This window comes from Mustela nigripes, chromosome 2 (assembly GCF_022355385.1).
Source record: "Mustela nigripes isolate SB6536 chromosome 2, MUSNIG.SB6536, whole genome shotgun sequence".
Taxonomy (NCBI): Eukaryota; Metazoa; Chordata; class Mammalia; order Carnivora; family Mustelidae; genus Mustela; species Mustela nigripes.
In genome coordinates, this window is record NC_081558.1 from 49,584,481 (window position 1) to 49,601,109 (window position 16,629).

At 37.1% G+C, this 16,629-nt stretch overlaps 1 protein-coding gene across 2 annotated transcripts in view; it reads left to right on the forward strand.

Annotated features, from left to right (window-relative positions):
- The window catches only part of GRM7 (glutamate metabotropic receptor 7), a 913,283-nt gene that overhangs the window by 853,423 nt on the left and 43,231 nt on the right, over positions 1–16,629 (forward strand). The window contains exons 9-10 of one of the 2 annotated variants that reach the window (XM_059390206.1): positions 4,677–4,923; positions 10,787–10,878. In XM_059390206.1, the coding sequence (XP_059246189.1) occupies positions 4,677–4,923; positions 10,787–10,857 (318 nt within the window). In that variant the 3' untranslated portion in view covers positions 10,858–10,878. The remainder of the gene's footprint in view (positions 1–4,676; positions 4,924–10,786; positions 10,879–16,629) is intronic. The other variant, XM_059390207.1, reaches the window with a different exon arrangement.

Below are 16,629 nucleotides of genomic sequence, written 5' to 3' on the forward strand. Positions count from 1 at the left end.
ACAGCATGGGTTTGACACCTTTTTAAATTGTTCTTATTTGAAGAAATTACGTTCTCAAATTTAAGTTCATCTTACGTCTACAGTTTGACACCATCAGATAGTTCTAGAACTCTTCTTCTAATACAGTATTTTTACTGATAAAGCTGGTAATTCATTAGTATAAGTATAGTATTAGTTCCTTTGTGTAGTATATACTTCTAAGGACATTAGTAGTAATGATGAAAGTATTTCCATGAACTCAAAAACCTGAAAGTGAGTTTTTCCTAATCCAGCTTTGTATCTGTCTCTGTGCCCTATACAATTTTTTCTTTACTTTCTTTTTCTCATTATTCTTTGGACAATATCTCAAATACTGTGATGTTAAAAGTTTGAAGCCTGTCACTATTACAAATTTTAATAGATTGCCTTGAAATCTCTCAAAATAAATGTATACAGAAGAGTTGGCAAATTTCAAAGTTGCGCATGAACACTATCTGGCCACTTTCCAAATTTCTTAATATCTTAGCAATAAAAGTTAGAAAAGGAGAACTCAAGTAACCATAGTGCTACACCATCTTCTGAAACAACAATGGCATCTCATAATATGGATTAGCATTTTACCTGATAATGAATTTAGACCAAGATGAAAAAGATTCAGGTGGGCTTTGCCTGGCATTAAATTAAGCATATACCTATACACTCTAACAATATACCTGCTGGTACATTTCAGCCAGACCAGACTTGACTAGGCCTGGTGTTTTAGACATTACAACCTAGTTAATCAATAAGACATATGTCAAAAGTTCAAAATAAATGGAAATGGTTATGAGCCTTCATCCTGAGATCTAGACCTCAACAACCTAATCTAAATAAATATTAAGCAGAAAGTAAATAGTGGTTATAATAAAAAATAGCTATAACAGTAAGCAGTTAATGTTTCATGGGTACTTTTTTCCTAGGCATTATGCTATGCATCTTCAAAACCACCATATGAGGTAGTAATAATTATGGTCTTCATTCTACAGATGAGGAAACTGATGGACAGAGAGAAAAGTTATAGCCCAAAACTCCAGGGATTAGACTTTAAAATAACCACTGTTCTAGAATATATGCAAAAACTTTTCTTGGCTTGACTGTAAATTCCTTGCCTGAATGCATTTGGTTATATAAGCTGAATTATAGATGAAAGGTGTAAGAAAAGCCACATTTAACCAAGGAGCAGAAACTAGAGTCTGGAAATTCACTTAGGGTGATGATAAAATTAAGGCTTAATTATAAAAACACATCGAATTTCCAAGGCAATCTGCATCCTTCCCACAGGCCTGAGTCATTGAGAATTGGCCAAGGTGGGGAGACTTAGCTCCCCTGGGGATGATCCTCAGAGAGCCAGAATGGGATGAGGTTTAGTTGAATGTCAGCCCTGGAGAGAGTCTTGATCTCTCTATGTGTCAAGGGCCTCTATATCTTGATGAAAGGGGCCCTTGCTAAAGAAATTATAAAGAAGATAACATATTGTCAAATATCCAAGGTTAAATAAACAGGATAATGTATTTTACAGTAAGGAGCAGGTAAAATAAGAATAGCCTCAAGACTAAAATAGGTTGTAATTTATTAAAAGAATGTACCAAAAGCTGATGGTGGAATAAACACAGTAAGAAGATGAGCCTCCCACCAGAGGCCAAAGAGACAGTGACTTGGGGCCTCTCTTTGGGAGTTGGTGGAGTTGAATCTTTGTGGACCAATACCTCTGGGATTCCTGTAGACTAAAACCTGCATATCTTTATATGTATATACTTGTCTAAAACTACTTTTATAGTATTGCTGGGTCTGATCCTAAGTACTTTACAAAAACTAAATTTGTCAACACGATATTATGAGGTAGGTACTGTTATTATCACCCCCATATTACCCCTTAGCAAAAGCTAAGGCATGGACAGGCTAAATTTTTTGCCCTAGGTCACAGAACCAGGAAATGGGAATCGAACTCAGGCTAGCTTCATTCACTCATTCATAAACATTATGCAGTGTAAGGAGGAAATGTGGGAGCAGGAATTTGGTCAGTGGCATTCATGTTGGTTTTCACATACTCCTAAAGTGTCTGTCACGAGAGACTGTAAGACTTTCAGCACAAAACATCGGGTCTCAATGGGCTCCAGTTTGAGAATAATGAAATCAGACACTCCATAAAATGAACATCATAGCTTTTGAGGTCTTAAATCGCTAAGTAGGCTTTGTTAAGAAAAAGTGTAAACACACACAGACACACACCCATACAGAAGCTTATGTAGGTACAGAATTTACAGTTATGTTTAAAGAAACTATGGATGATTTCTTCAACTGTAAAATTTGCTCATGAACAGAGAAACAGGAACAAAACCCTAGGTTAAATCGTATCATTATCTTTTTTGGATTGCTAAACCATGATTTGCAAAGTCCTCATCAGTAGGATGACAGCAAGGATCATGAAGGAAGGAAGCAACATTGCTTAGGTCCTTAAAGCCTGTGAACATGGTAAGCCTTTCTTAAATGGTGTAGGTTAGCATGGTGGAATGGAATTCAAAGTCTAGAAGTATTCCAGTAGGAAAAGATAAGCTTTTAAAATACAGTCTGATTCAAAACCAAAAGGATCATTAATTCAATATTGTTTTGTCTTTCTATTTTACATTCATTATGTATTATACAGTTAGCCGCTGGCAGCTCCTTAAAACCATTCAAAGACATGCACATTCAAATTAATGTTTTTTGGAAAACTACATTCCTTCCACATAAAATGGCAAAGTCTCTCTTAATTCTTCATCAGAGCCTCAGTTTGAAATAAAATACAGAAATATCCAGGCAGCCAATAGGTCTGATGAAGTTTTCTTATGTTTAGAGAAGACTGTTTGAATCACAGGTAGGTAAAAGACACCCATTATACAAACAAGTGAGCTCCTCTATCTTGTTTATTTAAGTGCCTCCTGTTTGTCAGTACTGCAAACACAACGATATACCACAGATACTTGTTCCTGCCTTCATGGTACTCGTGGCCTAATCAGAGAGAGATGACCAGTCAAATGATTGGGGCATATAATTGGGTATATAAATTACAAGCAAAGGGTATATAATTACCAGCAGAAGCCAATGGTACATAGAAAACAGTTCTCTGTATAAGTAAAGAAGCTGGCCTAGTCTTGAGGCTGTAGGTGAGGGCAGCCTTGGATGGATGTTCTAAGAAGCAGAGGAAAATCATTCCATACAGAAGAAAACAAAAGTAAAGAAATATTACATGTATTAAAGGCTCTGTAGCTAAATGAACACAACATCTTCAATACCTAAAGGACTGTCCTTATAGATGGTGGCCTGGGGATAAGGGTGAGGGAAAAGTGGTGGCAAATTAGTCTGAAAAAGTTGGTAGGGTATAGACCACATGGGACCTTGTAGACTCCATTAAGGATGGGGATTTTACCCTCTGATCAATGGGTTCCTAGTTATGGAACACAATGATTGAATAAATATATCATCGGATTTCCACTGACACAAAAGGTCATGGCACCTATTCATTTTTTTTATTGTAATTGAAATTTTATGAATGAACAAATATATTCATTTATTTATTGCTTTACCAGGGTATGACTAAAAAAAAAAAAAACTGTATAAATTCAGGTTCATACAACATGATCCTTTTTGAGGCATACAATGTGATGATTTAATATATGTATAGTTGAAAAATGATTACCACATCAAGTTAATTAACACGTCCATCACCTCACATTTCATATAACCTTTAGAAGTCATGCAAAAGGCAAACATATCTAAATATATAGGGGTGGGGCTCCAGATCACAAAAGAGGGCACTTCATAAACACAACTGGACCAAGGCAAGTTGTCTGTAGTTTTCTCCTTACTGATCTTACAACTCCCCACGCCCTTCCACCAACATCTTTTCAATTTTATAACCAAGGCAGTGATTTAACACACTGCACAGTAAGTGAATAGTTGTTTACTGATTTTTCAAGGGAGCCAAAGGAGACAAGGACAGTTATGGAGACACCATCCACACCACAAATAATACAAATGTCAGGACGTTTTTGCCCTATTAGCAATTTTTCAACATAAAAGAGTCAGCATCACTAGATCTTGGGTCCTTGCCATCAGTGTTTTGTAAATCAGAACTAAGCAAGAAAAGCTTACTTTTCAGGGCAACTTAACTCACTACTTTGTAGGTATGGTGAAAGTGAACAGTAATATTAATAATAATACAACAAAAGGGGCATATATTAACCTAACTTTCAAAGGTCCCAGAGTCTTTGTGTAGCAAGAAATCATGTAGTATTAATTCTTCTGTGCATATATGGAAAATAAAAAATAACTACCCTTCTCAAGATTACAGATTTCTGTGATTTTCACATCTTTGTTATGATCAAAAGTACTTCAACTCTGATTACCAGTATGAACTTCTATGTAGGAGTCTTCTCCAGGGCAGGCATGCACATGGATTTACCCAAAAGCATTCGATCAATTAATATATGCAAAAAATCTCCAATAAATTTGCCAAGTTATTATACGAACTTCCTTTTTATTTTCTTAATGAATAGGCCCTAGGGATCGCTGTGCTTTCTCTCCTAGCCAAAATCATTCTTGATGTCATGTGTTAAGTATTCAGACTTCCTTTGCAGTTATTTTATTTGTAATAGTGTCTTGTGTGTTGTGTCTCCTAGCTCTACATACAAACTACCACACTTACAATCTCCATGAACCTAAGTGCGTCAGTGGCTCTGGGGATGCTATACATGCCGAAAGTGTACATCATCATTTTCCACCCTGAACTCAATGTCCAGAAGCGGAAGCGAAGTTTCAAGGCGGTAGTCACGGCAGCCACCATGTCATCGCGGCTGTCACACAAACCCAGTGATAGACCCAACGGTGAGGCAAAGACAGAACTCTGTGAAAACGTAGACCCAAACAGTAAGTAACTTTCCTTTCCTTTCGACTTCCCCTCCTACATCAGGAAGCTCTAGGAACTGTGGTATGAGTTTGCCTTTCTTTGGAGAGATACGGTGTCCATTCTTGGCTTAATGGAGTGATTTCCTGGGTGAATGCTAACCTTTGCTCTTAAGAGTTTGTCTTATTCTTGCCCGATTTCACTTTTACTCCCTGTGGGAAAAAAAGCTTTTAGAAGCTCTGCTTCTGAAGTGTGAAATCTCCTCCTTCATTCGTCCTCATTGGTATCAAACCCTCCAATTGACAGAAAAATACCCATTGGGTTGTCACCCACCTTTCTAGGTCTCCTCATGTTAGGGGAACAACTTCCCAGTAAGGAAGCTTTAATACCTGATTGAACTGTAGCAAAGTGAATAAAATTGGAATATTTAATAACTTAGGAAGTAAAACTTCTTTACACTGGAACATGAATGTAGAGAAAGTTATAATTCTTTACTAAGCAAGCTTTCTAGAAACAAGAAAACACCAAAGTATACAGGTTGAAGACCACCATGGTCGTGACATCCCCACATAGGAAAGACATTTACTGTGCCACCAGAGCAGAGTTTCATTCCATGAAAGACAGAATATTAGGGAGGAGATTAAAGGTGAAATGTCACATCTTATATGCTACATTGCATATCTGCAACCCCTGGGTAGCCTCTAGTCACCCCTGCCAATGACTCCAAAAAGATGGACATACAGATACCACTTGTATGTAAGAAAACAAGACCGCTTTAACTAGAGGTTAAACACATAGAATTCCCACTTGTCAATTTTACTAATAATATGGTGATAAGAGTGCATTTTAAATTAAAACCACTACTTCCAGGATTTGTTTTCTAGGAACGAGTAGACCAGTTCCAAATACAATGTGGCAGATTCGAGTGTTCATAGTACTTTGCTTTAAAAAGTAGAGGGGGTTCAGGTCGTCCATTAAATCCTTCAAGACATTTTTCAGTTATGAACTCATTTTGTCATAGACAAAGACTTCTCACCAAGCAGAAAGGAATTCCTATTCTAAACACTCTGAGGTAATCCTTTATACTCTGCAAGTAAGAAAGAGATCTTTGAAGAGCAGAAGGCAACAGAGTTTGTTCCTGACAAATACTGTGCTAAGATCCATGATCTTGGCTCCTCTCCATTTCTAAGCAGCTGGCTGAGTGAATATTATGAAACTCATTGAGAATATGTAGACAGGGTTACAAAGGCTTGTTAATAATATTGTGGGCTTCACTTGGACCTTTTAATAGAAAGGATTCTGGGACAACACAAGAGGAAGGGCAAAGACCACACCGAAAGAAAGGAGAAACGGAATGAATGTATAGCCTCTGCTCTTGTGTCTTCAGAGCAAATGGTGAATTGAGAGGAGGGAAAGTGGAGAGTGAATCCTGTGTATTTGATGTGATATTGGAAGAGGCTCTGGGTTGAGACAGACCTGGGTTCAAATCCCAACCACTCCACTTCCCAGCTGTGTGGCTTTTAGAATCACTGAGCTATCCTAAAGCTCAGCACCTCCGTGTTTAAAATGGTGATACTAATATTTACGTCATAAGTGTATCATAACGTTATGCATCTAGAAAATAATATATCAGTTGTGACTGTGCTTTTTTATTCCTTAAAAGGCAGAAAAGTACATTTTAGTGTGATTGGTTATGTGGATGTGATGGTAGAGTTCAAGTCTGTATGGAGGTAGATGCAGCTGATGCCCAAAAAGAAATATTTCCATGAAAATAGATGCATAAGCATCTATTTTATGCATACTTGTGTTGATAAATATACCTGCACATTTATAGTTCTGTAGTGTTTTATTCTAGGACCGCTTGCTAGACTTGCATTTTATTAAGCCTTTATCCTAAAGACATTCCATTAAGTATTTTACATTTATATCTGAGCATGTGCACCCATACACATACACAGAATTGAACTAGATATGCCCAAAAATTAATAAGCAGAAAATATGGTCAAAAGTCTGTACATATTGAAAAAAAATCACCACGTTAGAAGTTGTGAATTTGGACAATTCAGTACTTTGCTACTTAAAAATAGTTAGCTTTCAAACAACCTTTCTACTATTATTAATTTTAATGATTAATAATTTAATTTTAATTCTAATGATGAATTTTAATTTTAATGATTTAATTATTAATTATTAATTTTAATTTTATTAATTAACTATTATTAATTTAATTATAAATTGCAGCAGCTATTTTGGATGCAGTAATGGTTGTAAAATGCTAATACTAACATTAATACTGACACTGGTACTAGTAGTAACACTAATACTACTAATAATATTGCATCAGCTAACCTTTGCAATAGGCATTATCCAAAGTGTTTTGTGTGCAAGATCTCTTACCCTCATAGTACATCTGTATGAGAATTGTTCTTTTAACTGAAGAAACCCAGGCTGAGTGAGATTAAGTGCCATTACCAGAATCACACATCTAGTTAGCAGTGGAGGTTGGACTGAAACCCAGGTCTGACTCCCAAATCCACGCCTACTTCTCTCTGCTCCTCTGTTCCTTAGAATGTAAGTGTCATATCATACTTCCAAAACAGAAATTACTCTTTTGGCTTCCTCAACTGATGATTTAGGTTGCATATAAGGCATATAATGATGTGTGTTTCAGACTCTTTAGTTAAATGTGCTGGGAAATGTATTGTTATTGCTGTGTTGTCATAAAGATAGCTGTAACTTGAGCTCAAAGAAGGCTGCCCAGGTAGAGGCCTCATCTTACTTACTCAAAAATTCGTATAACTTATCATTTATGCCAGTCATGACAACTATTCCATTTGGAATTCATTTGGTGCCTTCCCATGAAAAAGTTTTGTTGGGTTTTGTCAATGATATTTTCGTGTCTACACAGAGCAAAAATAAACATTTCAGGGGAAAAATGAAATCAAATAGAGTCCTTGTCTTATAAGCAGTCCAAAACAATTTAAAAATTCTTAGTTCATTTGGTTTTGTGTAGACACTCCCTAAAATACCATAAGTAATTTGAACAGATATTTGCCTAACCATAGGAGGAGATTCATGTACCTCCAAACATTGGCGTCTCTGTTGACCCAGCTTCCAAAGGTCCCCCTCAAAAATCAAAAGAGTTTATCCAAACAAAATCTTCCCAAAAGAACCTTCTGTAGTGGTAGAAATGTTCTAGTCACATGTGGCCAGTCAGCACTTGAAATATGGTTACTTAATTGGGGAAAAATTGTTTTTTTTTTTCAAATAATTTCACTCAAAATAGCCATCTGTGTTTGTGGCTACTCTATGAGAAAGCTCATCTCTAGAAATTAATATGTCTTAACAGGCAAAGACTTTATCTAGGGCACCTATTGGAAATGTCTCCCAAAGTTTTAGCAGTGATGGTAACCAGGGATAAAGTCAGCTTAAAGGGATGAAACATTTGAGATGAGACAAAAATACAAGTAGTTATTTCAAATGATCCAGAAGAGCATCTAATCCAGAAATAGTGGTATCCTAGATAGTCATTTTATTCAGAAAATCAGCCCTGAGTAATGCAAAACTATATGTATGTAGGCAAAGAGCAGTAATGAAAAATTCAATTCATGAAAATAAACAGTAAGACTACCTGATGTGAGAGAACATTATTATATTCTATTTATACCAAACATGGCTCAAGTATCCTCAAATTCCTGAACTTCGGTAGCAGAAACAAAGGAATTATTTGCTGAAATTAAGCTGTCTGGTGAAAAAAGAAACAAAAGCACACACCATGTACTCGAAAAAGCAATGTGTCTTTCCAAAGGGAAAATTCTGTACACTGTTCTCTGAGGAAGGGTATCTGAGAGAAAGTTGGGTTTATAGGATGAGCTCGAAGTAAATAATGAAACACCAGTGTCCCCTTATTTGTTGTTGCTCTAAACACTTAGTCTCAATGTATTTCAACCTTGAGTGTTCTCGTGTTTAACAGCTCTGCTCCATCATTGCAGCTTGCCATCTGGTGCATGCACGCTTCTACTCATCTACTACAACTACATGTCCACATAACAATGAATTTGCTTGTTGGCTTACTATGAGCAGAAATTACAACTGCTCCAGCACTGCCTGAGTTTTCCCCCAGGAAGCTCAGTTTTCCTCTTGGGTTGCTTCTTCTGTCAAAATGTCATTGCTTAAAAGAAAAACTTCTGTGTGGAATGCACAAAAAGTAAATCTTAAAATTTTAATATATCTGTACACTACTACTACTGGCATTAGATATTCAGCATTGGGAAAGTGCTAGTTGGCTTCTGTATTGGGATTGAAAAACAGTAGGATTTCTAAGGGCTTAGCTCAGCTACTTGTTGAATTATTATGTATATGAACAAAATTTCTATTGCTAGAGGATCAGAAGAGCCTGACCTACTTCAGATAGCTTTAGATCTGGCCACCATGATGCCTTCTCAACATTCCTTTCTAAGAAGAAGGGCACCGCGAGCTCTGGTTCTCGCATCTGCATCCTGAATTCAGCACGTTTCCCCACACTTTCTATTGCTGACTTGGTAAATGGCTGATCATGGCAAACATGTAGATGCTAAATAAATAAGAGGACCTGTTGTGCTTGGGACATGGTTTATCGATGGCCACTAGGACCCTTTTCCAATTGGATGAACGGTATTAACTGAGGCAGTATGTCTTTATTGGGATGGGTGGATAAAAACTGCTGCCTTCCTCAGCTGGACTGGTTAGAAACAGAAGATATTCTTTGAATTATCTTCAGGCCAGATGCTCTCCTTGTAAAGAATCGTAGCGCAGAGCGATGAGTAGCCCTAAGCTACCTTTGTCCTAAACTACCATCCATTTTCTAAGCCAATGTCCCCAGGTAGTGCAGACAAAGTCCTCAAATACCTGCAGGGTTGCAGATAGATTAGACTCTAAAAGGTCAGTAGCAACAAGTAGCAACTAGAGATGATGTCAGGCAGGTGGACAGCTTGGGTCCCCCTTTCTAGGATGTGGGAATGTATGATTAACTGACTGACATAGAGGCTAGACCTACACTAGACCTGTGAATACACTGTATGATGAAGCATAGTTTAGAAGAATAATTTAAAATAGAAATAATTTAAAATAGAAATTTACCTAAAATAGAAAATCTAAAATAAGATATTTAAAATATAAGTTTGTATTCTGATGCTGGGTTGGTTTTTTTTTTTTTTTCATTTTTTACTACCATTTTTGCACCTACTATAAGGAAAACATACATGAAAACTTGTGCTCTTCTCAAAGAAGGTAATTATTACATAAAAAGTTGAACTGTTAACATAAGAAGACATTTGATTAAAAAATATATATATATATGTATATATTGCTGGAAAATGGATGTAGTTACCAAACCTACATAAGTAATGATGCCTAGAAAACTCTGGAACATGCTCCTGTGCTGTGTTAATTTGTTATGGTTTTTGTTTTGTTTTGCTTCTTCATTTATTTGGATCTCTAACATTCTCAACATTATGCTATTTGTTTCATCCTGCCAGACTAACCATAAAAGCTGGTCAGCATGGCTGGACTAGGATAAGGAGGGGGGAAAAAAAAGGGATGGCAAAAGGAAGAAAGGAAAGTTCTGACCAGATAGATAACTTATTTGGGACCTGGTTCCCTCAACTGCTACAGCTCAAGCAACTAAAACCCGATTGCCTTAAATCAAGAGGCACCAGCACTCCCATGTTCAGAGGTACCTGAATTGTGGTGAACTGGTCTACCAAAGGCTATTGAACGCACTGAAAGAGTGAGCATATTTTCTATGGTCTCTATCGCAGCCTCTTCTCCAAAAGGGAAAAAATAAAATAAAGGAATATTGTGTGTACATTTATTTTATACATACCTATATATTTACTTTTCCTGTAGACTGTATACCACCAGTAAGAAAGAGTGTACAAAAGTCTGTTACTTGGTACACTATCCCACCAACAGTATAGCTTTTGCCTGCTTTCTAAAAGGTAAGAAACAATCTAATTTTTATTTATTTGTATGTTCTTGTCTCTACTGAGAAAAGCAGTCTTTCTATGAAAACTGTGCATGATTACCTGTAAATCTATTTACATGACGAAATGTGTTTTCAAAGATAATCTGTTTGCTAAGCATAGTGCAGACAGCTGCTATGGGCCACATGCTTGGTTTCTTTTCTAGAGAACATGCATGTGGGTGGGTGTACATTTGTCTTCTCTAATCATGTAGCTGACAGTGGTGGAGTTGGTATGGGTCACTCTGGTATTTGGGCTACTTTAAAATGACCGATGGTGAGAGATTATTTTTAAATGTATGTTGTCTTGTTCTGGTTTTAGAAGGCAATGTGGAAACTTACAGGGAACAAGGGGGGGGGGGTTGTTTTACAAGCCTAGCAAAAATATTTGTTCAGCTTTATTTCTAGTAAATATATTCCCAGTAATGTATTCATTCAAAAAACAATGAACGGCCTTACTATATCAAACCCAAAAAAGTCTCGGTCCCTTCTTCACAATAAAGAAATAGAAAAGGCCATCCTAGGTGGGCTAGAAGTCTGTTGAAGATGAACTGTGCCTCATAGCTCTGTCTTAGAGAAACAGAACCAACTCCAGTCATGTCACTGAGCAAGGAAATTTTCAATGAAGGGTGTCAAGAATCTATAATGAGTTTAAACATTAGTCAAACCCAGGAATTACCAATAAATACCAAATATATTCAAACAAATAACTAAGGAGAAATAGTGAATGGTGTGATGTGTGAACTGGGCATGGGAATGAGCAGACATAAGAATAATCATTGATTCTTCACTGATGTTTATTATTTGGGGTTCTCACTAAAAGGTATATGCTGTGTATGAATTTATTATTATTGTTACTCATTATTATTATTACTACCTTCCTCCTTTAGCCTATACAGTAGTATAAAACTGTGGAAAAGAACCCTTGTGTTGACAAGCATCCCTATCCAGCTGAATGTCAAAGTATTCCCAACTGTAGGAAAATAGTGGAAAACATGGTATAGAGTTATTAAAATTATGTGGTGGTTGTGAATAAAAGGTTGCCTTTTGATTCCCTTTAAATCTGCTATTGTGCTTAGAAAATAGAAAAACCTATCTGTAGAAAGATTCCAAGAGAGAGTGGAGAGGTCCTGCCATGGGAGGGGGAAATACTGCTTCCTAACCTGGGCTAGTATTCCTCTTTTCTATGTTGTTAGCATGCAACTTTTATCAGATCAATTGCTGTGTGTTTGTGTGTGTTTTTTAATCCATTTATATTATATTTCCTGTTGATTTTTAGGTAGGTGCCTCCAACTCAGTCTTTCATTTGGGATATACTGTTCACACACTTATGTCCTTTTTCTCTATGAAAATGATCTGTCCTAGTTTTTAAATAGGGCATTCTTTTCTCCGAGCGAATATATAACGGTATTCCACTGAGATTTCAAGTTTTTGTACTCCAAGGGCTTGTCAAAACACTGCAGCTCATCACTTGAATCATCCTTTTACATGAGACTCTCTGAGAATAAAAGAGAGGGCATTTTCCCTGGGTAAATATGATAGATTTAATCTCAATCCATTAAAAATTCTCTTTAGCTCCATTCTAAGTTGATGCCTTTTGGGTTAAAGGATGCAAGATGAAAATGTTCTAAGTCAATTTTTCAGTTAAAAAATACTTGTAGGATGTGCTGTTTCAAAATAACTTTTGGCTAGGATTTTCCTGTTTCAAAGATCTTGATTGGGTGCTCTCCTTTTCTGCCAATGGGAAGGTGGCTTTCCAAGTTAATGACAATGATCTTACACTGCTACTTAAAAAATAATTGGGAAATAAGTCCAAGTTACATTTACTCAGAGAGGGGAGTGATTTACCTTGTTCGGGTGACAGTAAGACAGGACAACTCTTGAATAGGAAGGAAGGCATGTAAAGTTGTGCGTTCAAATCCACTTCTATGTCGTGTGTAGGCAGACAAAACAGTAATGGAAAATTTGTAGATTCGAGTAAACTTCTGTACTCCTGAGCTAGTAAGAAATTCAATCTCAGCCACCACGCCCCAACAAAGGTGGAATCTACAAAGCAGACCAAGCACCTACTTGTACAGGTTGAAGGAAGCAAGTTCAAATTCAGACAGAACAGACCTAACCCGATTTGAAAATGCACTCCACCTCCTGACTCCGTTGAACAGCTCTGTCTCACAGTCGCCACAGGCCAGACATCGGCTGAATCAGCACTGCCTGCCGTCTCTTGTCTGAATGTTTGTAGATTTTAAAACTCTGCAGAGGGTTATCAATCTAATGACATTTGTGTTAAAATGCAATTAAGCAACAAAAACACAATCAGTCTAGAGTCATTGCCAGGTCAGCAAACAGGTTGCTTTGTTAGGAGGTAAATTTTCACACTACAGGACGGTCCTCTCATTTTAAAACTGAACAGTTTAATTCAGCCTCACAAGTAATAGCCATGAGTCTTGTTTTTATAAGGTACAGTCTTCCTAGCAAGCACATTGGTTATAATATTATTGACATTTCACTAATTTATTAAATAGCATTGTAAAAAAATCAATAATCTCATCTCTTATAATTACTATAATGGGGTTATCTTATATTCTAAAGCTTTGCAGAACTGGGTAAGCCACGTTTTGGTATCATACTGAGACTCTCCCTAGTCCTTAACATTCAGTGTGATATTTCTGTGCTAACCGGAAACTCCGTCAATTTAAAATCCATCTTGAAACACTCTGTAAGTATAGCATAGCACAGAATATATATTACCTGACCTTTGACATAGAATCACCTTAAAAATAAATGCAGCTATAAATCTTGTTGGCCTATTTCTTTCTACCTAAGAGCTCCGTGAAACACCATTATTTCTCTCATTGGGGTTTGATATCTCAGCATCCTCAAAAAAACAGTATTTGTCACCTCGGTTCTAGAACTTCAGTTCCACGTAAGGAACAGGATGAAAGTTTACATGGCTGGAATTTGCACTCTTTCTTAGCATTAAAGAAACATATGTGTTGTACCCCAAAGCCATGACAATTACATTTTACATTTTATCACAGCACTATGCTATCTGGGCACGCTTTATGAACTCTTTCTGAACTTAAGTTGGGTCCATCAAAGATGTGTTTGTCAAGCACCACTCCTTTGGGCCAGCCCTGAACTGACTAGGAATTGGAGACAGAAGTGAACAATACCCACAGGGAGTCCAGATCTATGGAAGACTCAGAGGAAAGGAATTAAAGTTCAAAGTGACAGGAGTAGGTCTGTACCAGGTGCTAGCAAGCTGCAGGTGGATAGTATTACCCAGCAGGTTTTGTTTGAGCTGGTCTTAAAAGATGCAGGGCTCCAGGCAAGCATAAAGGAAAGACACTCAAGGCAGAAAACAAGTATGCACAAAGAGCCAGACGCACAAAAGGATATGGTGTATGCTGGGATTAGAAAGCAGTTCTATGAGGCTCAAGTGTTGTGTTTTGATGCAGATAGTTGTAGGGGATGACATGCAGGAAAGTGGCCTGTGTGTTGAAGGACCGAGTCACCTTTATCTTTGTGCCTTTTGCACAGGGTATGGAAAATACTAGGTTTTCAGAAAATGTGCATGAGATGATTGCAGTATATATCATACCTCACAAACCGAGGCCTCCTAACCTTACCTAAGACACAGTATATACACATTAAATATTAAGTATTTATTAATAATAAGAAAATACTGCATCTACAGACTGTGCAAGTGGAGTTGTAGTCTTCCAGATAAAACCTCTAAAAATTGCAGACTGCCTTGAAAAGGCAATTTTTTGACCGTGATGTCACAGGTTTCAAAACTATGTTGTGGTTCTTACATAAAACTCTTAAAACTGATGGTCAGTACTACATCTGCACATAGGTAATTAACCAGAGTCTCTTTTGATGAGCTAACTCTGTGTATAAAATCAACAGAGTTTCATGCCGATTTCTTTCCTTTTATGGCCTATGGATATTTACTCTATTTGTCTTTCAAAGGGCATGTGAACTTCAGAATTACCCCTGGAAATGGATCCTGTGCAGGCTTGATTTAAGTGGTTAGAGCTTCTAATTTGGTAAAAACAAAAACATAATCAATTTGGTAGTTTTCTGATTATTAAGTACCTTTTTTTTTTTTTTTTAAAGAAACTGGCATTTAGAACAGATTTTGTCTTTTGGGCCCCAAGTATCATTTGCATTTAAAAAGAAAACAGTGTGTATCCTAAACCAAACTCAGTTAATCTCTACAATCTTTCTTCTTCCCAATTACTGTGAATGCACATCCTCTCAGGACACAAGTGATGCTGACTCTTATTTCTGCCTCCTAAAGACATGTCTCAGCTTCGCAGAGTTTTTTTCTTTTTTATTCTTTTGTTGTTTTTGGCTGTACAATGGAACTTGGATGCATTTTAAATTAACTTTCTCTAGGAATCAAAGGTAATCATTATTTCTCTTTATGATCCACATGAATATTCTCATTTTTTTTTTCTTTTCAAGTTTAAGATTAGTTTTGAATGCCGTTATATCTCTGCCTTCTTTCAGAGTTAACCTCCAAGGACCCCAGCTTGCACTAAGAGGATTGAGGAAATTTGTCCACAGCCTGTTCTTGCTGAGCTGACTCAAACCCTTTAAAGAACACGATATGAATCAGCAACTCCACTTCCCGTAAGTGTTGGTCCAAGTATTAGCTATGACCTTGAGCATGCTGTTGCTTTTCTCTGGCCAAGAATAAGGAAAACTGCACCAAGTTTCTGCACCGATATTTGAGGTAGCATAAGCTTTATCGCCTCATGGCCTTCTGGGATCCTAGATAAGTCCTGTCCTATGTGATCGACGGTTTCCCCTTGTAGAAGACAGGAGCATGCTTTTCTCCAGGGGGATACTATGAAGATAGCCTGGAATCCTATAAATAAAAGCCTTCCTCTACAAAGTCTATGCATATATGAAGTAGCATCTTTAGTCCCTGCCCATCTTTTTATTTCAATTGGCTTTGCTTTCTCCTCCTTTTTGTGGTTATATTTTTTGTTTCCATAAACCATCCAAGTTGGAAAAAATGACCTCTAGATTGCCAGTGAAGTCAGGCAACCTTTTCTCTAGGTACAACAAGCTCTGTTTCCAAGATGGGTCACTTTGGTCTTTTGATGGGTCAGTGATAGTCTTTCAGCTTGGTGAAATTGACAGGGAGGGCTATCAGTCATTCAGCAAGGCTGCTGTGGGACCGATAGGCTCAGACTGCCTGATACATGAACCACTCCATATGATTAACTTCGACAGGTAACTCCATGCTGGCTCGCAAGTTGAAGAGCATTTTAAGTACAAATAATCATTCTGGGATATGTCTTGAGTGACAGAATAATGACTGAGTGGAACAGAGTCCCTTAATCTTTGCTTGTGAAAACACATTTTGTTTCCTTTCAAGGCCAGGATACTACGAAGAAATCAATTAACAAAACCCCTCAGAGATCTTTGTTGATACTTTGAAGTTTGGTATTTATCAAGCTTATATCAAATATAGAACTTCCTTGAAGGGCTAGGCTCATTTATCTCAGTCTTCAAAGGACCTCACATGGTCTTTTATAGCAATTTAATAATTAGTAATAATAATACTATCATTTCTGATGAGGATAGTAACTGGACCATATTATCCCTATTGCTACAAACTTACAAAGTGCTCAACCATCCATTGAGACAGGGCTTATTGTCCCCACTTAACATATGGAGAAACTGAGGCTCAGAGCAAGGCAGCACAGTG